Genomic DNA, 27289 nt, shown 5'->3' with positions numbered 1-27289 from the left:
CAAACGACTACCATTGCCTCGCCAGGACCTGGCCAATTCCCCCGGCAAGGCAACCCAAACTTATCTGCAGTCCTGGCTCCATGTCCTCGGCAGGGCTGCAGTCCCAGCAGTGCACACCACTCCCGATGATTGGCCGGCAGCTCAAAGAGACGGGACTTCCTCCCTCAAGTGGGTGGAAGTCCTGCCTCGGAACAGTTAATGCCCGGGGACCTGTAAAATGTGGGACAGATCCCCAGGCTAGGCGGAAGCGGGATCACCACTACTGTGTTTTTAGCTCCCCCTTGGGTGAATCCTTATTCGCCGCTTTTCAGTTATAAGCCAAAGAAACCAGCACAAACAAGTTTTCTTAGATTTAAAAAAGAGTTGAAGTTTATTAAACTTTAACTTAAACTCTAATTCAGTTGACCCCTACGGATGCACGATGCTCCCAAGCTAGCATGCATACGTGATACACACATGCAAATAGAGACAAAAAAGAGCAGAAGAAATGAAGTGGAAAAGTTTGAGGCAATATCTGAAGAGTTTTTGTTATGGTTCTTCGAGCTCACTGTAGAGTTCTTGATTGTAGGTAGATCTTGCTTTTCGTTGGGCCCCAGTATTCTGCTTAAACCTTGTTCGCTGTAGGAGACTTTTCTCTCTTGGGGTTCATGTGTCTTCAGTAGATCCAGAGGCTTGTGAGAAAGAGATGGGAGCAGGCAGATAGGAGTGATCTTCTCAGTCCAGGAGCAAACAGACACTCTGAGTTCAAACTGTTTGTACAATTCAGAAAAACCTAGGTTTCCCAGCAGGTTAGTCATGCATATGTATTTTCCAGCCACATCTGCTCTGTTTAACATGCCCTTTCCTCACTCCAGCAACAGTTTAAATGTTCACAACAAAATTAATGTGCCTCATTCTTGACAGGTGGGAGCCAAGCATGATACTACTTTTTAATTAAAATTATATTATACTATGTACCATTGAACCAAGATGGCACACTGTCTTATTGCCACATTATAAAGAACAGGCTATTGTTCTGTAATTATTACTTGGTAATGACATTAATGGCAAGGCACAGGAGAAAAGTTTCAGATAATAATTTAGAGGATTAAATAAATTTAGGAGGGTCAGTTGGAAGGGTTGGGTTCAGTGAAGGTCTGAAGATTATGCAAGATGTGATTTGTTTAAAAAGTACACCAACCTTGTGTAATTAGGAAATTAGTGAAATAGTATATAGCTACGTATTGGACAGTATAGATTAAAATTAGTAGGTAACCTTAAAAATGGATTATTATTAACAGCATTGACATTGAACAATACTTACCAGAGTTGTGTACTATTATTCCATTCACAGCATGTGGCGGGATGTATCACATGGAGACTGGAGCATTCAATAGTCCCAATTATCCTGACAATTCTCCACCCAACTATGAGTGTGTCTGGTATATCATCAGCTCCCCTGGTAACCGTGTCCAACTCTCCTTCATGTAATTAACATTTACATTATTCATTATAAATATATTTTACACCAATACCTGAAAGAAACTTTTTCTTTCATCAAATAACTTATTTATTGTAAAATGTTATTACTGTGGTAGTGTTTAGTTTCAGTCTCCTCTGCATTATTAGATAACTCATCAGGTGAAATGTATTATTAATTTTTTTTTACATTTAACAGAACTTTCGAAATTACGTACAGCATATACTGTACCTCAGATTACCTTGAAATTCGAGAAGGGAATGCCACTGGACAGCTGATTGGACATTACTGTGGTAGTACTTTACCGCCAGATTACACATCAATTGTGGGACACATCTTGTGGGTGAAATTTGTCTCAGATGCATCATATTCTGGTGGTAGATTCAGGGCCACATTTTCTCACGGTAAGTAGTGGATTCAGAGCACAATACTCATCAAAATAGACCACATGATTTAAATGAAACATTTTGCAAATAAGAAGGATGAATTGCTTTGTTTGTTATGTGTAATAACATCATAAATCTGATTACTGTATGTGTGTATTTCTAGTGAAGTCACTATTTTTCATAGAATCATAACACTTTAGAGCATTGGAGGTCATTTGTTCCGTCATGCTTTTGGCAGTTCAGAGAGACTACCCATTTAGTCCCATTCCCTCGCTTTTTCCCCATACCCTTTTAAATTTTTGTTTTTCAAGTATTTATGATAAACGGATACATTTACAATATCACTACATATAGCAGCCAGAGCAATTATTCTCGGCCAGTTAATTAGTTTAATCGACCAACTACCTCCGATTGGTGGATGGCCTAAGCTACTGCTGTTCCCACTTTTCGAAATATCTGTGGCAGTGGGAAGATGTCAGGCTTCCCTTCCGATGCCTTCCCCCACCATTTTACTAATCCTCCCGCCTTCCAGCCCGTCTCCAGAGGGCTGGTACAATCTCGATCATGATCTTTGAAAGTTTAAGAAGCAGTCCCCAGGAGTGTGTCAATCTTTGAAGGGAGTCTCCCTCAACCCTCACAGAATAGTTTGAATACACTGTTTGTTACACTGAACCTCATTGTATAATTGCCTTTTCACATTACATTTGTAAAGAGTCAGTTTAAGGAATGAAATAATACATTAAGTTACTTAGACCCTTTTTGTATTTAATATATTTGGACAGTTAAGGATATTTGTACAGTTTGAAGGTCTGAGATTAGTAGCAGTTGGACTGTATAATAAGTCAAGTATAAGTTGTAAGCTGACAGCACGAACATTGGTTTTTATTGACTTTCAGTTGAATTATGTATTTAGATTGTAAACATAAAAGAAAATTATTTATTTATTATTGCAAATAGAGCAGTTGTTAACATAAATGTCCTACAGCTTGAGCTAAAATGTATTTGTTTCAGTGTACGGCAATGAAATTGTAGGAGTCCAAGGACAAATTACGTCTCCACTATGGCCACGGCATTACCCACACAATATCAACTACCATTGGACAATTACTGTTGCTGCATCCTATATCATCCGTGTTAGAATATTGGTTCTCGATATTGATGCACTTCACATATGCAGATTTGATAAGTTAACAGTAAGTAATTCTTCAATTTAAGGAAGGTCCAGATTGTACTGGAAGGTTTTGAGAACAAGGTGAATATATCTTATTTGATTTCATATATTTTATTTTATTTTGAATTTTTGTTGTTGGCAAAGTACAACTTTCAGCAGCTCTTTCTGTTACTCTTTTAAACCGAATACACCAGTGTTATATTGCCTTTGCTCATACGTCCTTCTATGCACCACCAAATACATCACAGTGAAAAGCCTGCTGTCACATGATGCAATTACAGTTACATGGTAAATTTATCATGTAAATCACTTATATATTCAGTTGCAATGACAAACCCAATGCTACAGTAAATTAAAAATAAGTGGGTTTGAAATTTTGTGATATTGTCAATAACCAACATTCCCAATAAGCTGCGCACATGCACAGCCTTGCAGCAGCCTGGAAGATACCATGCAGGCATTGTTCTGGGTTAAATACTGCACATACATGGATATGCAAAAATGTTTAAAGGTACAGCACACAACAAAACACCATGAACGAATAAAAAAAAAGAAGTTTGAGGGTGTCTGAAAATTGACATGCAGGTGGCAAGATGGAGGGACCTCATTAAAATGATTCACGTGTGCAGCCAGCACTATCTGCACTATTCATTGTGGAGGGAATGGGAAATCAATCATCCCTGATGACGCTTGAGGGAAACCAGCAACTCTTAAAGGGGAGGTGCAGTCTGGCTGCAGTCAATAGGGAATCTTCGGAATTGAAAAAAATCAATAAAATGGAAGTCAATGGAGAAGCAAATTGGGTAGGTGTAAAACAGGCTGCCAGTTCACAAATGCCCATTTTGCTTGACTGCCCAAGACTAATTTCACCCCCTATATATCTATAATATGATAGAAGTCTTTTGTCCAGAGAGTATTATGTTCAGCATGCTCTTCTGTTTGTCACATCTCCTGTTGTCACACTTTATCCATCACACTTTCAGCATAACAATTTGTTGAATGGCTCAAGATAAAAAACACAAATCAGATAAAAAAAATAGGAAGCATCCAAATGCCGAGAAAAGTGCCAATAAAAACTATTCAAATCTTATGAAAACAACAGGGGTGGTGAACTAAAAACAAGAAATGCTGGAAATACTCAGGTCTGGCAGCATCTGTGGAAAGAGAAACAGAGTTAACGTTTAGGGTCAGTGACCCAACAGGGGTGGTGAACAGTCAGTCAGGAGAATCCATAATTAAAAATAACTTTTCAAAAGGGAAAAAAACAAAGTGAGTCATTTAAAATGCTTCTGAAAAAAATCATTTGGCATGTTTTGTCACTGAATTTAATATTTTCACAGATTTCTTAAGATGTTTAAAACAATACTGCTGCATTCCTACCCCTTCTCCCTGCCCACGTTTCATCATCAGTGCCAGACTCCTGTTTCTTTGGAGTAATTCAGTAGAGTAGATGTCTTCCCAAGCTACTGAAACCCAGCTTCCAACTTTTGAGGAAAACACTTCAGCATCAGACTAGTTTTATTTAATGACAGTGGCCAGTATAATGAATGAGAGGGAATTCAACCTGATTGATCTTCTAAAGATTTGTCTGATAATGGAAACAAGAGTACTCCAGTCTGCCCCCAGGTTTCCATGGGAGATGAAAAGAAAAGGAGGAGACTGAAAGATAGTAAAAGGGTTATACAGAAAGAAAGGAAGGGAAATGTTTGAGAGGCATACAGAGTGAGAAATAAAATGGGGGATGTTCAGAGAAAGACACTGAGTGATGCCAGAGAGAGTGTGAGATATACAGAAAAGAAGAGGCAAAGGAAAGGAGGTACATACAGAAAGATGAACAGAGAAAGAGCAAGAAAGATGTAGAGATAGAGCCACCAGTGAAAGCAAGTGTGACACACAGAGAGGAAATGGCGACAAAATCAAACAGAAAGACAGAGATGGGAAATGGAAAATTTAGAAAATAGGAGACAAAGTAGAGACAGTTACGAAAAGAAAGATACAAGCTTTATTTTTATTTTTGTCCTTAACAATGGCACAGGAATTCGGTCCATATTCCTCGTATTGTTATTTAGCGATTGGCTATATGACTGATGCACTGTATTTCTTTGGTTCTGTTTCTAGTTCTATGATGGCCCTAATATCCACGCACGACATATTGGAACATACTGCGGCTTTGAACTGCCTCCAGCACTGTCATCCACTGGAAGCACTCTGACAGTTCAGTTTATCACTGACTCCACTATAAATGGAAAAGGTTTCCTGCTGGAGTGGTATGCAGTGCAATACATTATTGACCCAACTGCAATACCAACTGTCCAACCAGGTATGTGATAAAAACATAACAATAAGTACAAATACAGTTCTATAATTCAGAAAAGAGTGCATACGTAAATATATAGAGGCTACTGAATAGTTTTCAGTGAATCTCTGAAGAATAAACCCTCACCAAGCAGTTGAGATGACATCATAAACTCCAAGAGATAGAATTAGAATTAGAATTAGAACATTACAGCGCAGTACAGGCCCTTCGGCCCTCAATGTTGCGCCGACCTGTGAAACCATCTGACCTACACTATTCCATTTTCATCCATTTGTCTATCCAATGACCACTTAAATGCCCTTAAAGTTGGCGAGTCTACTACTGTTGCAGGCAGGGCGTTCCACGCCCCTACTACTCTCTGAGTAAAGAAACTACCTCTGACATCTGTCCTATATCTATCACCCCTCAACTTAAAGCTATGTCCCCTCGTGTTTGCCATCACCATCCGAGGAAAAAGACTCTCACTATCCACCATATCTAACCCTCTGATTATCTTATATGTCTCTATTAAGTCACCTCTCCTCCTCCTTCTCTCCAACAAAAACAACCTCAAGTCCCTCAGCCTTTCCTCGTAAGACCTTCCCTCCATACCAGGCAACATCCTAGTAAATCTCCTCTGCACCCTTTCCAAAGCTTGCACATCCTTCCTATAATGCGGTGACCAGAACTGCACGCAATACTCCAGGTGCGGTCTCACCAGAGTTTTGTACAGCTGCAGCATGACCTCGTGGCTCCGAAACTCGATCCCCCTACTAATAAAAGCTAACACACCATATGCCTTCTTAACAGCCCTATTAACCTGGGTAGCAACTTTCAGGGATTTATGTACCTGGACACCAAGATCTCTCTGTTCATCTACACTACCAAGAATCTTCCCATTAACCCAGTACTCTGCATTCCTGTTACTCCTTCCAAAGTGAATCACCTCACACTTTTCCGCATTAAACTCCATTTGCCATCTCTCAGCCCAGCTCTGCAGCCTATCTATGTCGTTCTGTACCCTACAACATCCTTCGGCACTATCCACAACTCCACCGACCTTCGTGTCATCCACAAATTTACTAACCCACCCTTCTACACCCTCATCCAGGTCATTTATAAAAATGACAAACAGCAGTGGCCCCAAAACAGATCCTTGCGGTACACCACTAGTAACTAAACTCCAGGATGAACATTTGCCATCAACCACCACCCTCTGTCTTCTTTCAGCTAGCCAATTTCTGATCCAAAGCTCTAAATCACCTTCAACCCCATACTTCCGTATTTTCTGCAATAGCCTACCGTGGGGAACCGTATCAAACGCCTTACTGAAATCCATATACACCACATCCACTGCTTTACCCTCATCCACCTGTTTGGTCACCTTCTCGAAAAACTCAATAAGGTTTGTGAGGCACGACCTACCCTTCACAAAACCGTGCTGACTATCGCTAATGAACTGATTCTTTTCTAGATGATTATAAATCCTGTCTCTTATAACCTTTTCCAACATTTTACCCACAACCGAAGTAAGGCTCACAGGTCTATAATTACCAGGGCTGTCTCTACTCCCCTTCTTGAACAAGGGGACAACATTTGCTATCCTCCAGTCTTCCGGCACTATTCCTGTCGACAATGACGACAAAAAGATCAAGGACAAAGGCTCTGCAATCTCCTCCCTGGCTTCCCAGAGAATCCTAGGATAAATCCCATCTGGCCCAGGGGACTTATCTATTTTCACACTTAAATGTGAATGTTCAACTAAACTGGATCATTGTATTAATTCAGTGAGGCACTGGTAATGTTTAAATGAGAAATACAGCCAGAACTGTAAAATAAATGTCTAGAGAAATCATGCAATGCTTTACTTCTCAGACAACACTCGGAATGATGTTTGGTTTTGTTCACCATCCCATAAAAAGGACTGAGTCCAAGTGTAAAGGTGGTTAGATGTGAGGAAAGATTAGAGAAATGTACAACTTACAGTCGAGAGAGAAGGCAGTTAGTGGGCAGGAGGGTAACTGCTTCAAAGTATATTCAATGGTAATCTGCAATTATAATGTTGAATTATGCCAAGAAAGCAGGAAAAGAGGACAAAAATGGAAATTCATGAAAAATAAATTTAAGTATACTGTATAATTTGTTTCTTTGAATAAAGAATGAAAAATGTTTGGGATAATCTGCCAAGCAAGGTAGCAGAGCTAGAAATATTTGGGTTACAAATACAGTTGGATGTTACGATGGGAGAATTAATGTATTGTTGATCTTCAATGGCCCCTATCATAATAGTCTTTCTCATTCTTGGCTATTCCTATGGTCCCTTTTTAAAATTGTTCTGCTGGATTGCCAGCTTCTACATTGTTTTGCAACAGATGCACAGGCCCCAAATTTATGCAGGGCCAGTGAGGCACTCCTGGTATAATTTGGCCAGGAGGCCAGTGTTGCCAGAGGAACGCCAACTATGAGTCAGATGTGTGAAGTCACAACCCAGGCTGCGCATTTGCACCAGGCCTTGGCTGGGAAGAATTCCATCTACTGAAAAAGTGGCCTCTGAAATCAGAAAGCTGAGGTCTGGGGTTGGGTAGGAATTACCTTGGTCCTGGCCTTCCTATCAGCATCCTCCCTGGAGAACAGGATGACCTAACGTGCATGTATGCCCAGAGGCACAACTGAGGTTCAGGCTTGGGTCCTGGTTTAGGCCCTCAATAAAATCTGTTGCTTTGTTATTAATATTGGGTTGCTATAAAGAGGGGTGGTCGGGTCTAATAAAATAGATAAACATACTGGTGATGTTGGATGCTAAACTAGTGCTTGTCAATGCTGCTTTACTAATGCCCTTTCAGGTGGTACCCATCATGGCATGGGCACCTCCTGTTGCTATTTAAATCAGGTGACCACTCACTAACCTGGATCCTCAAGAGTTGGCAATGGAGGTCCCCAGCATGTGCTATGCTGCATTTCTTGCAGAGGGGCACAGCCATGGATTTTTGACTTGTACTGTTTTACATTAGAAAATGTTCTGCCATCATTATTTTTAAAAGTTCAGCTTTGAAATTATTTTTATAATTAGCTTTCTCTGTTTTACGTTAGAAAATGGATGGAAAAGATCCAGGATACAGTTTATTTATTTATTTATTTTCTTTCTTTTCTTTCTTTTGGGCCTCCTTATCTCGAGAGACAATGGATACGCGCCTGGAGGTGGTCAGTGGTTTGTGAAGCAGCGCCTGGAGTGGCTATAAAGGCCAATTCTGGAGTGACAGGCTCTTCCACAGGTGCTGCAGAGAAATTTGTTTGTTGGGGCTGTTGCACAGTTGGCTCTCCCCTTGCGCCTCTGTCTTTTTTCCTGCCAACTACTAAGTCTCTTCGACTCGCCACAATTTAGCCCTGTCTTTATGGCTGCCCGCCAGCTCTGGCGAATGCTGGCAACTGACTCCCACGACTTGTGATCAATGTCACACGATTTCATGTCGCGTTTGCAGACGTCTTTATAACGGAGACATGGACGGCCGGTGGGTCTGATACCAGTGGCGAGCTCGCTGTACAATGTGTCTTTGGGGATCCTGCCATCTTCCATGCGGCTCACATGGCCAAGCCATCTCAAGCGCCGCTGACTCAGTAGTGTGTATAAGCTGGGGATGTTGGCCGCTTCAAGGACTTCTGTGTTGGAGATATAGTCCTGCCACCTGATGCCAAGTATTCTCCGAAGGCAGCGAAGATGGAATGAATTGAGATGTCGCTCTTGGCTGGCATACGTTGTCCAGGCCTCGCTGCCGTAGAGCAAGGTACTGAGGACACAGGCCTGATACACTCGGACTTTTGTGTTCCGTGTCAGTGCGCCATTTTCCCACACTCTCTTGGCCAGTCTGAACATAGCAGTGGAAGCCTTACCCATGCGCTTGTTGATTTCTGCATCTAGAGACAGGTTACTGGTGATAGTTGAGCCTAGGTAGGTGAACTCTTGAACCACTTCCAGAGCGTGGTCGCCAATATTGATGGATGGAGCATTTCTGACATCCTGCCCCATGATGTTCGTTTTCTTGAGGCTGATGGTTAGGCCAAATTCATTGCAGGCAGACGCAAACCTGTCGATGAGACTCTGCAGGCATTCTTCAGTGTGAGATGTTAAAGCAGCATCGTCAGCAAAGAGGAGTTCTCTGATGAGGACTTTCCGTACTTTGGACTTCGCTCTTAGACGGGCAAGGTTGAACAACCTGCCCCCTGATCTTGTGTGGAGGAAAATTCCTTCTTCAGAGGATTTGAACGCATGTGAAAGCAGCAGGGAGAAGAAAATCCCAAAAAGTGTGGGTGCGAGAACACAGCCCTGTTTCACACCACTCAGGATAGGAAAGGGCTCTGATGAGGAGCCACCATGTTGAATTGTGCCTTTCATATTGTCATGGAATGAGGTGATGATACTTAGTAGCTTTGGTGGACATCCGATCTTTTCTAGTAGTCTGAAGAGACCACGTCTGCTGACGAGGTCAAAGGCTTTGGTGAGATCAATGAAAGCAATGTAGAGGGGCATCTGCTGTTCACGGCATTTCTCCTGTATCTGACGAAGGGAGAACAGCATGTCAATAGTCGATCTCTCTGCACGAAAGCCACACTGTGCCTCAGGGTAGACGCGCTCGGCCAGCTTCTGGAGCCTGTTCAGAGCGACTCGAGCAAAGACTTTCCCCACTATGCTGAGCAGGGAGATTCCACGGTAGTTGTTGCAGTCACCGCGGTCACCTTTGTTTTTATAGAGGGTGATGATGTTGGCATCGCGCATGTCCTGGGGTACTGCTCCCTCGTCCCAGCACAGGCATAGCAGTTCGTGTAGTGCTGAGAGTATAGCAGGCTTGGCACTCTTGATTATTTCAGGGGTAATGCTGTCCTTCCCAGGGGCTTTTCCGCTGGCTAGGGAATCAATGGCATCACTGAGTTCCGATTTGGTTGGCTGTATGTCCAGCTCATCCATGACTGGTAGAGGCTGGGCTGCATTGAGGGCAGTCTCAGTGACAGCATTCTCCCTGGAGTACAGTTCTAGGTAGTGCTCAACCCAGCGGTCCATCTGTTTGCGTTGGTCAGTGATTATGTCCCCCGATTTAGATTTGAGGGGGGTGATCTTCTTGATGGTTGGCCCAAGAGCTCTCTTCATGCCATCATACATTCCTCTGATGTTTCCGGTGTCTGAGGCCAGCTGAATATGACTGCATAGGTGTTGCCAGTAGTTGTTTGCGCAACGCCTAGCTGTTCTTTGTGCAGTACTTCTGGCTGCTTTAAGTGCTGCGGATGTTAAATCGCTGGGGGCTTTCTTGTAGTTCAAAAGTGCAATGCGCTTAGCGGCTATGACAGGTTCCAGCTCTTCATTATGAGATTGAAACCAGTCTGCATTTCTCTTCGCACTTTTGCCGTAGGTGGTCAAAGCTGACTCATAGATGGCGTCTCTGATGTGGGCCCACTTGGTCTCAGCATCCCCTGTGGGAGTGTTTTGAAGGGCTGTTACAAGTGAATTTAGAAATTTTTGTAACAGCTGTGGGTGAGAAATTCTGCTCGTGTTGATGCGCGGGTGGCCCTTCTGCTTGGAATGATGCAACTTCTTTGGTCTGAGTCTAACCTTGCTGCACACCAGGGAGTGGTCGGTGTCGCAGTCCGCACTGTGGAAGCTGCGTGTGATTTGAACACTGTTTAAGGCGGCTCGCCTTGTGACAATGAGGTCTAGCTGGTGCCAACGACGTGATCTTGGGTGCCTCCATGAAACCTGGTGACAGGGTTTAGTGTGAAAGAACGAGTTGGTGATGCAGAGGTTATGATAGGTACACAACTCAAGCAGTCTCTGCCCGTTCTCATTCATCCTTCCAACGCCATAGCGCCCAAGGCAGGAGGGCCATGAGTCATGGTCGGCCCCAACCCTGGCATTAAAGTCCCCCAGCAGGAATAGGTGTTTGGTGTTGGGGATGCTGCTAATGATGTTATGGAGTTGTTCATAGAACTGGTCTTTAGCTTCAGGTGCGGAACAGAGTGTTGGAGCATAGATGCTGAGTAGGTGTACTGGACCAGAGGTGGTGAGCAGTCGGATGGACAGTATGCGTTCCGAGCCATTTGAGGGAGGCTCTATCATGCTGAGCAAGGAGTTTCTGATGGCGAAGCCCACTCCATGCTGTCTTGGTTCTTCAGGATCCCTGCCCTGCCAGAAGAAGGTGTAGTCTTGCTCTGCTAGAGAGCCACTCGCGGGGAGGCGAGTCTCCTGAAGTGCTGCAATGTCCACATTGAGTCTACTGAGCTCGTTGTTAATGATGGCGGTCTTCCGAGAATCATTGATTTGTGTAAGGTCTTCCGACAGGCCAGGACACATAGTTCTGACGTTCCAGCTTGCAAAGCGAAGGGCTGGTACCTTCTTTCCTTTTTTCATGTTGTTTGGTGCGGTGTATCAGTCCACCTTTCGGGCAATGACCCTGAGCTCCAAGCACCCATTGAAGCAGGCAGACTGTGGCGGGACAGAACCTTATTGACCGGGGGCTGCCCGGTTTGAGGCGGGCGGTAGCTGTCCAGTGAGGTGCAATGACCTCTCCCACCGACAAAGGCAACCCGTGGCGCCCAGTTTCTACGCCAATTTATCTGGACTTATAACCCGTAACTGCTGCCTTCCGTGTTGTTTCAGTCGCTGTGAGGCAACTATGGAGTGACCTCTCCATGGCGCATGCCTGGGCAAATTTATGGAGGTTGAGAGTTGCCCAGTCGTCAAAACCCCCCTCTCGGCCTTTCTGGTGGGGTCCAAAGGAGTGCAGGACACGACGTTTGGCACCAGTATGGCTGCAGGAACTGCCGGAAACATGCCAAAGGTGACACATGACCGCCTACGGGGTTCCGCTCCGGATTCTCTGTTAGGGTTTACTCCCTTAGCCTTGGTCTCTCCCGAGACGCCCACAAGGCAGTGGGGTTGTTGGGGCCCCTACACAGGTGTAGGATGGTGCCGGTGGGAGGAGGGGATGCAATTATTATATTTATTTAATCAGAAATATTTACAAGCATAATGAAAAGTGCAATATATTTTCAAAAAGCTTTAAAACATATTTTTATTTTCCTTAACTGCAGATTTCTAGGATGTCCTTGTGGGGTCAGAACCTCCACCCAGCCCTACAAGGCTGTCAATGGATGGGGTGACAGAGTTGAAGTCAGGAGTTCCTGTGCACTGCCCCTCAAGTGGGACTTGGCATATCATCAATGCATATATGCCTGGTATCACTAACTGACCTACCCGCCAAGTGGAAATGGGACCCATTGGTCCAGGCTAGACAGATTCAGCCTGAACTGCCTGAATTTGGGGGTGTTAAATAATTTTGGGGAAGGGTTGGCAGGATGTGATGAGTGGAGTCCTGCAGGGGTCTGTACTGGGGCCTCAACTTTTTACAATTTATATCAATGACTTAGATGAGGGGAGCGATGGCATGGTAGCTAAATTCGCAGATGACACATAGATAGGTCGGAATGTACGTTGTGAAAAGGATACAAGAAGGTTGCAGACTGATATAGATAGGTTGAGTGAGTGGGCAAAAATCTGGCAGATGTAGTATAATATGGGAAAATGTGAAGTTATTCACTTTGGCAGGAAGAATAAAAAAGCAGAGTATTCTTAAACGGGGAACTACTGCAGAGTTCCGAGGTGCTCTAGTGCATGAGTCACAAAAGGTTAGTATGTAGGTACAGTAAGTAATAAAGAAGGCTAATGGAATGTTATCTTTTATTATGAGAGGAATTGAAAATAAAAGTAAGGGTGTGATGCTTCAGTTATACAGGGCATTGGTGGGACCACATCTCGAATACTGTGTGCAGTATTGGTCTTCTTATTTAAGGAAGGATGTGAATGCGTTGGAGGAGGGTCAGAGGAGGTTTACTAAATTGATATCTGGAATGAGCGGGTTGTCTTATGAGGAAAGGTTGGACAGACAGGGCTTGTTTTCACTGGAGTTGAGAAGAGTGAGGGGAGACTTGATTGAAGTATATAAAATCCTGAATGGTCTTGACAGGGTGAATGTGGAGGGGTGAGTCCAGAACTAGGGGCACTGTTTGAAAATTAGGGGTCACCCTTTTAGGACAGAGAGGAGGAGAATTTTTTTCTATCAGACGGTTGTGTGACTTTGGAACTCTCTGCCTCAGAAGGTGGTGGAGGCGGGGTAATTGAATATTTTTAAAGCGAAGGTAGATCGATTCTTGTTAGGAAAGGGAATCAAAGATTATCGGGGATAGATGGGAGTATGGAATTCGAGACAGAAACAGATCAGCCATGATCTTATTAAATGGCGGAGCAGGCATGACGGGCTGATTGGCCTACTTCTGCTTCTAATTCGTATGGTCGTATGGGTGGGTTGAAGTGGCTTTGTATGTAAGTGCACTGCTTGAGTACCCATTTTTTTCTTCTGGGGGCATCGTAGTGCACCGCTGAGCCAGCCAGCTTCCACTGGGGTATTCAAGTCTTCAGTGAGTGGGATGGAGAACACGTCTAAATACCGACTCCTGCAGGCAGTACCCCTTAACCATGTCAACTTTGGCAGCTTCAGTGGCGGACTTCTGTGGTGGATGTGAACCCACCATAACTGGCTAGACCACACTTCCATCGAGTTTCTAATCTAATTAAGATTTTTACATTTATTTATTTATATTTGAAGGTTCACAATATAATTGAGGTTTGGGAAAATTACTGATCCAGACTGTGAGCAGGGACAAGGAAAAATAAAAGAGGAATGTTAATATTGTGCAACAATGATTTTTAAGGGATGCTGATGGTGAGATATTTGCTAAGGCCTTTTTTAGTGATAAATGAGAACAACTTGCATGTCATAGAGTCATAGAGTTATACAGCAGAGAAACAGGCCCTTCGGCCCATCGTGTCTGTGCCAGCCATCAAGCACCTATCTATTCTAATCCCATCCCCCTAGATGTAACAAGGGGACAGGCAATATTAGATTTAGTTATGAGTAATGAGACAAATTTAATTAGTAGCCTAACTGTGCGTGAATATTTATCAAATAGTGATCACAACATGATCGAATTCAAGGTAGCATTTGAAAGTGAAAAGTATGAATCAGCTACTAGAATTTTAAACTTGGGTAAGGCTGACTTTTCTGGGATGAGACAGAGACTGTCCACGGTAAACTGGGTAAATCTGTTAATGGGTCAAAGGACTGAAGAACAGTGGAGAATATTTAAAGAAACATATAATGAAATACAGAGCAAATATATACCCCTGAGAGGAAAAAGCTCCACTTCACAGAAAAAACAGCCATGGACAACTAAAGAGATTAGGGATAGCATAAAACAAAAAGAAATGTCTTACAAAAATGCAAAACGCAGCACAGATCCGGCCGAATGGGATCAATACAAAGACCAGCAAAGGGTCACAAAGCAGCTTATAAGAGCTACTAAAAGAGATTCTGAAAGGAAACTTGCAAGGGACATCAAAATCAATAAGAAGAAATGTTATAGTTACATAAAGGGAAAACGGGTGGTCAAGAGCAATGTAGGCCCACTAAAAGCTGAAAATGGAGATATTGTCATTGATAATGGGGAAATGGCAGACATGTTGAACAATTACTTTGCCTCAGTATTTACAGTTGAAAAGGAGGATAACTTGCCGGAAGTCCCGAAAAAATAATAGCCAATAGGGGACAGGGATTTAATACAATTAACATAAGTAAATCATCGGTAACAAGGAAATTAATGAAACTAAAGAGTGGGAAATCCCCAGGACCTGACGGTTTCCATCCAAGGGTGCTAAAGGAAGTAGGGGAGCACATTGTAGATACCCTAACTATAGTCGTTCAGAGTTCCCTAGATTCAGGAGTGGTCCCTCTGGATTGGAAAGTTGCACATGTCACTCCACTTTTTAAGAAGGGTGAAAGGGTGAACCAAGGAAATTACAGACCCGTTAACCTGACATCTGTGGTGGAAAAGTTGCTGGAGTCTATTATCAAGGACAGGGTGACTGAACACCTAGAAAAATTTCAGGGACAGCCAGCATGTATTCATGACGGGAAGGTCATGCCTGACAAATCTCACTGAATTTGTTGAAGAGGTGACTAAGGTAGTGGACAGGGGAGTGTCCATGGATGTTATTTATATGGACTTCCAGAAGGCATTTGATAAAGTCCCACATAAGAGACTGTTAACTAAGGTAGAAGCCCATGGAGTTGAGGGCAAATTATTGACATGGTTAGAAAGCTGGTTGAGTGGTAGACAACAGAGAGTGGGGATAATGGGTAAGTACTCCGATTGGCAGGATGTGACTAGTGGTGTCCCGCAGGGATCTGTGTTGGAGCCTCAATTATTCACATTATTCATTAACGACTTGGATGATGGCATAGTAAGTCATATATCCAAATTTGCTGATGATACAAAGTTAGGCGGCATTGTAGACATTCTAGATGATAGCATAAAATTGCAAAGAGATATTGACAGACTAGGTGAGTGGGCAAAACTGTGGCAGATGGATTTCAATGTGGGCAAGTGTGAGGTTATCCATTTTGAACCAAGAAAGGATAGAGCAGGGTACTTTCTAAATGGGAAGAGGTTAAGTACAGTGGATGTCCAAAGAGACTTGGGGGTTCAGGTGCATAGATCTTTAAAATGCCACGAGCAAGTGCAGAAAATAATCAAAAAGGCTAATGAAATGCTAGCCTTTATATCTAGAGGATTGGAGTATAAAGACACGGAGGTTATGCTGCAGCTGTACAAAACCCTGGTTAGACCCCACTTGGCGTACTGTGAGCAGTTCTGGGCACCACACCTTAGGAAGGATATATTGGCCTTGAAGGGAGTGCAACATAGGTTTACAAGAATGATACCTGAACTACAGGGGATAAGTTACGAGGAGATATTACACAAATTAGGCCTGTTTTCGCTAGAATTTAGAAGATTAAGGGGTGATCTGATTGAAGTCTTCAAGATATTAACAGGAAAAGACAGGCTAGATAAAGATAAACTATTTCCACTGGCTGGAGATTCTAAAACTAGGGGGCATAGTCTAAAAATTAGGACCAGACCGTTCAGGAGAGATGTTAGGAAGCATTTCTTCACGCAAAGGGTGGTAGAGGTTTGGAACTCTCTCCCACAAACAGCAGTTGAAGCTAGAACAGTTGTTAATTTTAAATCTGAGATAGATAGATTTTTGTTAAGCAAAGATATTAAGGAATATGGGCCAAAGACAGGTATATAGATTTAGGCCACGGATCAGCCATGATCTCATTGATTGGTGGGACAGGCTCGAGGGGCTGAATGGCCTACTTCTGTTCCTATCTTCCTATGTTCCTATGTTCCATCTTCCAGCACTTGGCCTGTAGCTGTGTATGCAATGGCGTTTCAAGTGCTCATCTAACTACTTCTTAAATGTTGTGAGGGTTCCTGCCTCTACCACCCTTTCAGGCAGTGTGTTCCAGATTCCAACCCCCCTTGGTGAAAACATTTTTCGTCAAATTTCCTCTAAACCCCCTGCCCCTTAACTTAAATCTATGCTCCCTCGTTATTGAACCCTCCGCTAAGGGAAAAAGTTTCTTCCTATCTATCCTATCAATGCCCCTCATCATTTTGTATACCTCAATCAGGACCGCTTCAGCCTTCTCTGGTCTAAGGAAAACAACTCTAGCCTATCCAGTCTCTCTTCATAGCTGAAATGCTCCAGCCCAGGGTGAATCTCCTCTGCACCCTCTCCAGTGCAATCACATCCTTCCTATAGTGTGGTGACCAGAACTGTACACAGTACTCCAGCTGTGACCTAACTAGCATTTTATACAGCTCCATCATAACCTCCCTGCTCTTATATTCTATGCCTCGGCTAATAAATGCAAGTATCCTATATGCCTTCCTAACCACCTTATCTACCTGTGCTGCTGCCTTCAGTGATCTATGGACAAGTACACCAAGGTCCCTCTTACCCTCTGTACTTCCTAGGGTCCTACCATCCATTGTATATTCCCTTGCCTTGTTAGTCCTCCCAAAATTCATCACCTCACACTTCTCAGGATTAAATTCCATTTGCCACTGCTCCGCCCATCTTACCAGCCAATCTATATCGTCCTGTAATCTATTTCCACCACCAATTTTCGTGTCATCTGCAAACTTACTGATCATACCTCCTGTATTCACGTCTAAGTCATTAATGTACACTACAAACAGCAAGGGTCCCAGCACTGTGGTGCACCATGTTGATGCAGTTTATGTAGTTCTATCAGTCTGCAACATTTTGATTTCATTCACTGGTGACTGAATGAATTCCTGAAGCTTGTTTTTCTTACAGGTTCATGCGGTGGAGTTGTCGTGGCCAGGGATAGCCCAATCTTCCTTTTCTCACCGAGCTGGCCCAATAATTATGAATCAGACTTGGACTGTAGTTGGATCATCCGGGCACCACAGGCCACAGTGGAGCTCAACATCCTCGCTCTAGCTATTGAACCAGATATACGTTGTAATTATGATATGCTGCTTATCAGAGATGGTAATAATTATTTCTTATATTTCATACTGTGACATTATAAGTCATCCAAAATGATAACTTCAATTCTTACAAGACCTTCAGCTCCTAGGAAATTAGAAGTTCCTTGGGCCAGCCATTTTTAATGTTCAGTTCATGGTGAAATAAACCCTAATATTACAGTAATAAAGCTACTCAGTTATCATTTGCTACAGTAATGTTAAATCTAAAGCCTAAGTAAATGCCTGAAAGCAAGTTTAAAAAATACTCATCTTACTCTCCAACCGTCTCTTCCTTGCTCTTTCTTTCTTCTTTTCATTATATTTTTATATTTACTTAAGGAACAGGCTGCAGAGAAGGCCAAGCCTACAGGCAGAAAGGTTCTTGTCGGATTTTCTGACATTGAGCAACCGATTTTATTGATAAGTTTTGTACAATTTTTCAGAAATATGTAATTTTGTGCATGTTTATTATTATGCAATTTAATGGTTGGTTTACCTGACAGTCTGTGAATGACATATTTGAAAAAAATTGAGAGATTTGATTGCTTAGTTTTCTGTTGATTTCTCATTCTTCATATGTGCTTTATGCTACTTTAGACTCGAGCTTAGTAAACTGAACACTTGATTGGTAACATAACGGATATTTGAGCCAATTGCAATTTGTTGCCCACTGACTTTGGAAGTGTGACACCCTGAGGTGTGACACAATAGACCGTGACAGCTTTGAAACTGTGCACTTAATATTATAAATGTGCACTTCAACAAGATTTATAGATCTCTTTTTGCTTCAGGTGACAATAACCTTTCTCCACTACTCGCTACTTTGTGTGGCACAGAGTTACCTGGACCACTCCGATCTAATGGTGATGCAATGCTCATTCGATTCATATCTGACAAGTCGACCAATAATGGTGGTTTCAATGCTACTTACCGCAAGGGTAAGTTGAAACTTTTAATACATTAAATTTCCTAAACTGTATATATTTTAACTATTTCCATTAAAGTAAGAATGCCATACTATTCAAACTTGGTTAAAGCCTTTTTTAAATTAAGATACCAAACTGAAGGGCCAAGGCCCAAAGTACAGGGCATTCTCAATAATAATAAAGTTATTGAGGGAGTAGTGATTACATGCCCAGAATCTTGGGATTTTAAAGCCTACAGATTGAGGGAAGGAAGGAATATCATTGCTTTAAGCTCCTAGGAAAGAATGATCATAACCTTGTAGTTAAATTACAATTTAATATTAAGCTTCTTTTAAAAAATATACAAATCAAAATTTTTTAAATCCAGTAAGTTTAAACTGGGGCTATAAAACAATTAAGATGCTACATTTTGGATGATTGTTGGCTTTTTTGAACAATGAATGTCCTGTGTACTATCTAAGATCTGCAGCGACTCAATTTTTAAAAGAAAATTGATGTTAGCTACACTAGAAGGCAAAAATTCTGAGTGGCAGATTTCATGTATGAATGCTTGACAACTTTGTACTTTCATTTCTCTGTGCACTACTTTAAGAAGGAATTAATATGATCAAAATAATTTGATTAATTCTTGTGCAAAGATTGTCAACAAAGGAGTATTGCCAATTAAAATTTCTGCCTTTAGACCTCCACTGGTTAATTTTCTGTTGATTGTCTATTTTGGCTATTGGCTGTTTTTTGTTGGCTTCTATGTCAGTGATCTGTGCAAGTTTTATTTTCTGTTTTTATTTGAATGTTTGTATATGGAAGGTAATGCTATGCTATACATGGCAAAGACTGCTGTTTAGCAAAGATTTGTCTCCAAAGCAAATTTTTAGTTTTTAAAATCTTCTTTATATGTTTATACATGCTATCTTTTAATAATCGTTGAGATCTTTATCTCCTTTCAGTTTGTGGTGGCCAGCTTCATGCAGACAGTGGTGTTATTTCTTCACCCAACTACCCGAACGCATACACACCAAATCTCAATTGCACTTGGCGAGTTGCTGTCATCAGCGGCTCCATAATTGCTATACATTTCAAACAGACCTTCCAGGTACAAGGTTCTGGCACAGGCTGCACAAGTGGTGACTATTTAGAAGTAAGTAACTTTCTGCCCTTTGCAACAGTGAAAGTTTTGTGAAAATTAGACATTTGAGCTTACATTAAGGGAAGAATTAACTTGCATCTCTATCGTGCTTTTTGTGTTCTTTGGATATCCCAAAACATTTAGCAGCCAATGATTTACTTTTGAAGTATAGTTGTAATGTAGGCAAAAGGGACAGATAAGTGTCAAGTAACATGCCCTCCACCCAAGTGCCAGGTAATAATCATCTCCAACAAGAGAGAATCTAATCACCTCTCCTTGATATTCAATGGCATTAGCATCATCAATTCCCCACCATCAACATCCTGGGGGTCACCATTGACCAGAAAATTAACTGGACCAGCCACTTAAATAGTGTGGCTACACGAGAAGGTCAGAGGCTGGGAATTCTGCAACGAGTAACTCACCTCCTGACTTCCCAAAGCCTTTCCACTACCTACAAGGCACAAGTCAGGAGTGTGAAGAAATACTCTCCACTTGCCTGGATGAGTACAACTCCAACACTCAAGAAGCTCGACATCATTCAGGACAAAACAGCCCACTTGATTGCTCCCCATCCACCACCTTAAACATTCACTTCCTCTGCCACCGATGCACAGTGGCAGCAGTGTGTACCATATTCAAGATGCACTGCAGCAACTCACCACACCTCCTTCAACAGCACCTTCCAATCCCATGACCTCTGCCATCCAGAAGAACAACAGCAGCAGATGCATGGGAACACCACCACCACCTGCAAGTTCCCCTCCAAGTTGCACAGCATCCTGACTATATCACTGATCCTTCATCATCTCTGGGTCAGAATCCTGAAACTCCCTTCAGAACAGCACTCTGGGTGTACCTGCACCACATGGACTGCAGTGGTTCAAGAAGGCAGCTCACAACCACCTACTCATGGTCAATTAGAGATGGGCAATAAATATTGGCCTTCACAGCCTGTGCATGTATCATAGAATTATAGAATCGTTACAGCACTGAAGGAGACCATTCAGCCTGTCATGTCTGTGCTGGCTCTCTGCAAGAGCAACTCACCTAGTCCCACTCCCCTGCCTTCCCCGTAGCCCTGAAAAGTTTTTTCTCTTCAGATAATTATCCAGTTCGCTTTTGAAGGCCTCCACCACAATCTCAGCCAGTGCATTCCAGATCCTAACCACTCACTACGTAAAAATGTTTTCCCTCATGTTGCCAATGCTTCTTTTGCAATCACCTTAAATCACTGACCATTGGTTCTCGATCCTTCCGTCAATGGGAACAGTTTCTCCCCATCTACTCTGTCCAGATCCCTCATGATTTTGAACACCTATATCAAATCTCCTCTTAATATTCTCTGAGGAGAACAACCCCAGCTTCTCCAATCTATCCAGGTGACTGAAATTCCTCATGCCTGGAACCAGTCTAGTGAATCTTTTCTGCACCTCTCTAATGCTTTGCATCCATCCTAAAGTATGGTGACTAGAATATTCCAATTGAAGCCAAACCAGTGATTTATACAAGTTTATCGTAACTTCCTTGTTTGTGTACTCTATGCCCAGGATCCTGTACGCTTTATTAACCACTTTTTCAACCCTGCCCTGTCTCCTTCAATGATTTGTGCACAAATGCCTCAGATCCCTCTGCTCCTGCACCCCCTTTAGTTTATATTGCCTCTCCTCATTCTTCCTACCAAAATGAATCACTTCACACTTCTCTGTATTAAATTTCATCTGTCATTTGTCCACCAATTCCACCAGCCTGTCTATGTCCTCTTGAAGTTTATCACTATCCTCCTCACAGTTCACAATACTTTTGCAAATTTTGAAATTGTGCCCCTTACACCCAAATCTAGGTCATTAATATATATCAGGAAAATCAAGGTCCTAACACTGACCCAAGGGGAGTCCCACTATATACCTTCCTCCAATCTGAGAAACAACCGTTCACAACTATTGTCTGTTTCCTGTCACTCAGCCAGTTATGCTGCTACTTTTCCTTTTATTCCATTGGCTATAAATTTGCTGACGAGCCTGCTATGTGGCACTTTATCAAATGCCTTTTGGAAGTTCAGATACACCACATCAATCACATTACCCTTATCAACCCTTTCTGTTTTCTCATTAAAAATGCAAGCTTGTTAGTTAAACATGATTTGCCTTCAAAAAATCCATGCTGGCTTTCCATAATTAATCTACATTTGTCCAAGTGACTATTAATTTTCTCCTGAATTACCTTTACTAACAGTTTTCCCACCAATGAGGTTAAACTGGCTGGCCTGTAGTTGCTGGGCTTGACCTTACACCCTTTTTTGAACAAGGATGTAACATTTACAGTTCTCCAGTCTTCTGGCACCACCCCTGTATCTGAGGATGGAAGATTATGGCCAGTGCCTCTGCAATTTCCACCCTTACTTCCCTCAGTATCCTTGGATGCATTTCATCTGGTCCTAGTGACTTATCAACTGTAAAAATCTATACCTTCTCTTTATTAATTTTTAGCCTATCCAATGTTTCAACTATCTTCCCTTTCACCATGACTTGGGTGGCATCTTATTCCTTGGTAAAGGCAGATGTTCTTGGTGGATGGCACTGGGTCCTGCCACCTCTGGAATGCAAAGCCATTCTTAAATAGACGCCCAGACGGAGGGAACAGCAAACCCGTACGCCTCCAGTTAATTACCTGTTGAGCTCATTGACAGGCTTGTCAGCATCAGTTTGGGATTTTCAAAGGAAGGGCACAGGGAAAACACCATGTCTCGACTGCGGCATGCTGTAGAAGATGTGAACGATGCAGAGGGCCATGGGGGCGATTGAAAGGGCTGATAAACACAATGAAGAGTTCTAAAGTAAAGCTCAGCTGCTCCAAAAGTGCCACAGGATAGCCATTGCTGGAGCTGTAAGACTTTCTTTTCTCAATGGTGAGTGGCAGGAATCTGGAGAGGGACATGAACCTGCTGGCATCACTGGGACATCTGGGGTTTGCAGGGGTAGGCCTGGTGAAAGCACAAAGCCCAGCTGAGAGAGGTCAGATGGGAACAAGCTACTCTGACATTAGACAGAGCAGCCAGGATGAGCTTCAGCAGATGCAACCTCCTGGATAGCAGGAGGGCATAGGAGCAGAGTGAGGGGCTGCAAGGGGAAGAAGGTGCCACATTGGCTCTCCCACCCCAAGAGTCACCTACCTGCAAATTACAGCACCAGTGCCATAGGAGGCTGCGCCTATCCAGACAAATGGGTCTTGGACATTTGTGCTCTGATCCATAATGACCTGAGGCCATGTGGCCCCCATTGCAGTCCCTTACCTGCACAGGGTTCGGCAACATGTCCGTACATGGACACTAGTGTCAATGGTAAAAATGTTGAGGTCCGTGACTGGTAATTTAAGGGATAAGAAATTTCATATTGGCTTCCTCTCACAGTCTAGCCTAACTTTAAAAAAAAACCACAGCCGTCGGTTTCACAGCTAGGTGCTGGGAGCGGGAACAGTGATTTCTGAACTCAGGACAAGTTCGGGGTTTTTGGCAGGCTTTAAAACAAAAAATCGGAACCAGCCGGGAAACCACTAACACGTCCCTGAGTTCAGAAACCACAGTTCCTGCTCCCAGCACCTAGCTGTGAAACTGACGACTGTGATTTAAAAATAAACTGACTAAACACAAAGTTGAGAGTTCCTACTCTCTACAACTGAGAGGCAGTGGGGAGGGAGAGAGAGGGTGAGGGAGGGAGAGAGAGGGTGAGGGAGGGAGAGACGGTGAGGGAGGGAGGGGGTGGAAGAGAGAGAGACAGAGAGAGGGGGAAAGAGAGAGAGGAGGAAAAGAGGGGGAGAGAGAGAGAGTGGGGGGAGAGAGAGAGGGGGAAGGGGAGAGATAGATGGAGGGAGAGAGTGAGGAGGGAGAGAGAGTGGAGATAAATGGACATAGAGGGGGAAGAGAGATGGACAGAGAGAGAGGAAAGGGGGAGACAGAGGGGAGAGAGATTGACACAGAGAGGGGAAAGGGGGGAGAGAGAGGGAGAGATAGCTGGAGAGAGAGAGGGAGAAAGAGATGGGAGAGAAGGGAGAGAGATGGACACAGGGAGGGGAGAGAGAGAGAGACACACACACACACAGAGGGGAGAGAGAAGGGGGAACGATGAACACAGAGGGGATAGGGATTAACACAGAAAGGGAGAGAGAGAGCGAGAGGGGAGAGAAAGAGATCAAGATCACTCCTGACAGTTGGACATCTATCTGGATTCTCTGCTTTGCTACACCAAGTGTGCAGACAGATATTGACTACTTTTGCTTACTTGTGTAAGAAAAAACAATGCCAAGTATCTCTTAAATCGGGAGAAATGCATTTTAAATGGACTGTGTTTTGATGGCATTATATACAGATTAATTGCCCCCATGTCTGTGGTTGAGTCAATAATTTTGTCAAATGTCCGTGGTGCAACATGTTGCTGCCTATCCCTGTACCTGCAGTCGTCAAGGTCTCTGTCGCCCTGAATTTCAATGCAATCGGGTCATTCCAGGGATCAGCTGTGGACCTCAGTGGCATCTCACAGTTGGCAGCTCATCAGGCCATCCGGCAGGTCTCAATTGCCATATTCTGGAAGGTGGGAAATTGGTGTGTTGTATAAGGGAAAACGGTGGTGTAGTGGTAATGGCACTGAGCTAGTAATCCAAAGGCCCATGCTAATGTCCTGGGGCGTGGGTTCAAATCCCACTATAGCAGCTGGTAGAATTTAAATTCAATTAATTAATAAATTCAGCTAGTTAATAAAAATGTGTAATTGAAAGCTCGTCTCAGTAATGGTGCCATGAAACTATCAGTAATTGTTGCAAAAACCTATCTGGTTCACTAATGTCCTTTAGGGAAGGAAATTTGCCATCCTTACCTAGTCTGGCCTCTGTGTGACTCCAGATCCACAGCAATGTGGTTGACTCTTAACTGTCCTTTGAAATGGCTTAGTAAGGGCAATTAAGGATGGGCAACAAATGTTGGCCTTACCAGCGATGCCCACATCCCATGAAAGAATTTTAAAAAGCACAATGTCACCTTGTCTAATTGTGATTAATGAAATTTGATATGTTGTACCACAAATGAATCCTTTATTCATTTCTGCACTATTGGACCTTTCACAGTTTGATTGCTGTTGCAAAAAGTGTGATGAGAAGGGCCACATCTGCTCAGGTCAATGCATTATCCATGTCATGGCCTGATGTCATTACGATTCCCGTGAGATGGTAAGGGAATTCAAAAAAAGGGAGCAGAGCTAAGGAAGGCTCATGAGAAATGTGTCTGTATTTGAGAGTCACAAGCCTCCCTTGCGCATATCTCCTTGTACCTTGCCTGCGGTCCCTTGGGTTCATTGCCATGGTCCGCCTGGTCAGCAGCCTCCCTCAAAATCTTCATCTTCAGAGAAGGCATCGCACTCCAGGATGTCCTCATAGTTCAAAGCTTCTCCCCTCTACCGTGCAGTTGTGTAGAGAACAGCATATCACTACAATACACAAGACACATGCTGGGGCATATTGAAGAACTTCACCAGATTTATCAAGGCATTTTGAACCACATTTTCAGAAGTCCTGCCGTCTTCTCAATGGTGGCTCAAGCTGTCGTGTGGAAGTTGTATGTCTCCTCTGCATCTATGCTGGGGTTCTGCACAGGCATAAGGAGTCATGTCTTCAGTGGATAGCCCTTGTCACCCAGTATCCATCCTTGAAAGTGTGTGGTGGGCCTGAAAAGCTTGGGCACCTGGGACTGCCTTAGAATGAAGGAATCATGACATGTGTATACACACTGCACCTGGAGGAATCCAGCGATGGCTTCGAATCCTACAGTCTTCTCAGCCTGATTGTCTGGGCTGGTGTGAAAATGCACAATAAGGCTGGGCCTCTTGAACGTGGCATTTGTGACTATCTTGATGCAATGATGAGCCACAGGCTGGGAAATCCCACAGGTGTCTGCATAGGATCCCTAGAATGATCCTGAGACATAAAAATTCAGCACCAAGGTGATCTTCACTGCCACAGGCAATGGGTGCCAATTACTTCCCATTGGGCTCAGCTCCTCCTCCATCATGGCACACAGCTCGGTGACTGCCTCCCTAGAGAGGCACAGTCTTCAGTGATACTCCTCCTCATTGTTTGCAGGAAGCAGAGCCTCTGACGGTCAACCCTCTCTGGTGGGTAGCACACAAGAGGCTGGTTGCATGCCCCTCTGCGCGCTCCCCATCCATGCACCCTTCCATCCTTAAGATTCTGGTGCCCCTCTGGGTGTTGCAGCCCCGCTCCCAGTGGTTGCAGCTCTCTCCCTTTCTGACACTCTTCCTCACTGCACATTTCAAAAGCAGAGTGAATGAGACCCATTGCAAATTGCTGCACTCACTTCACATTGCCTCTCACCACACCCCCACCCCCCGCACCCTTAATCTGTATTCCTAAATTGCAAGTCAGAGAGGACACTCAATCTGAATGCCTCTGCTGTGCTTGCCAAGTTTGGCCAGCCTGGAAATTGCCACTGCTATGGTTTTCTCTCTCCCCCCCTTGCTACAATGCCACACTACCTCTTATAATAGCTGCCAACTGCAGCCAAGACTGACCTTCCACTGACCTTCCACCTCCTTGTAGATGCTAAGGCTTTGAAGCTTTGATATTCTTGTGCGCCCTTCACAAAATTCTGAATGCCTCATAAGATCACAATTAATTGCCTGTTTAACAGGCTCGATTGTCTGCCCGCCGACTTAAAGCACGGCCTGCACCTGCCGGCCCGGCCGCCTCTAGGAATATCCCTTAGCAGTGTAAAGATGTTGGGCTTCTGTCCCAACACTATGCACCGGCATTTTGCCATCCCATCTGCCTCCCAACCCGTCCCCGCTGCTGTGACAAAAGTCCACCCGATGTAACTGTGGCAAAGGTAAACTATCACTTCTCATCCTTCTCAAGCTGTCTGTAGCCTTTGATATGGTTGACCAGACCATCCTCCTTCAACCCCTCCAGTGCAGCTGGTTGGAACTGCACTCACCTGGTTCCATTCTTATCTATTTAGTTGTAATCAGAGTATCACTTGCAATGGCTTCTCTTCCCACTCCTACAACATTACCTCTGGTGTTCTCCAAGGATCTATTCTTGGCCCCCTTCTATTTCTCATCTACATGCTGCCTATCAGTAACATCATCCAAAAGCACAGCATTAGTTTTCACATGTACGCTGATGACACCCACCTTTACCTCATCACCACCTCTCTCGACTCCTCCACTGTTGCTAAATTATCAGACTGCTTATCTGACATCCAGTACTTGAGCCAAAATTTCCTCCAATTATATATTGGGAACATCAAAGCCATTGTCTTCCATCCCCACTCCAAACTCCAATCCCTAGCTACCAACTCTACCACTCTCCTTAGCAATCGTCTGAAGCTAAACCTTGGGTCGCAAGCTTAGTGTCATTTTTGAGCCTGGGATGAGCTTCCGATCACATATCCACGCCATCACTAAGACCGCCTA

At 43.5% G+C, this 27289-nt stretch overlaps 1 protein-coding gene across 3 annotated transcripts in view; it reads left to right on the top strand.

The window, feature by feature from the left end:
• The window catches only part of cubn (cubilin (intrinsic factor-cobalamin receptor)), a 403204-nt gene that overhangs the window by 191308 nt on the left and 184607 nt on the right, over positions 1-27289 (top strand). For all 3 annotated transcript variants that reach the window (XM_068013312.1, XM_068013303.1, XM_068013322.1), the window contains exons 28-34: positions 1334-1466; positions 1658-1863; positions 2857-3038; positions 5135-5336; positions 17584-17781; positions 18551-18697; positions 19633-19823. In XM_068013312.1, coding sequence (XP_067869413.1) covers positions 1334-1466; positions 1658-1863; positions 2857-3038; positions 5135-5336; positions 17584-17781; positions 18551-18697; positions 19633-19823 — 1259 coding nt within the window. The remainder of the gene's footprint in view (positions 1-1333; positions 1467-1657; positions 1864-2856; positions 3039-5134; positions 5337-17583; positions 17782-18550; positions 18698-19632; positions 19824-27289) is intronic.

The sequence above is a fragment of the Heterodontus francisci genome, chromosome 2 (assembly GCF_036365525.1).
Source record: "Heterodontus francisci isolate sHetFra1 chromosome 2, sHetFra1.hap1, whole genome shotgun sequence".
Taxonomy (NCBI): domain Eukaryota; kingdom Metazoa; phylum Chordata; class Chondrichthyes; order Heterodontiformes; family Heterodontidae; genus Heterodontus; species Heterodontus francisci.
This window is presented reverse-complemented; position numbering and strand designations above follow the sequence as displayed.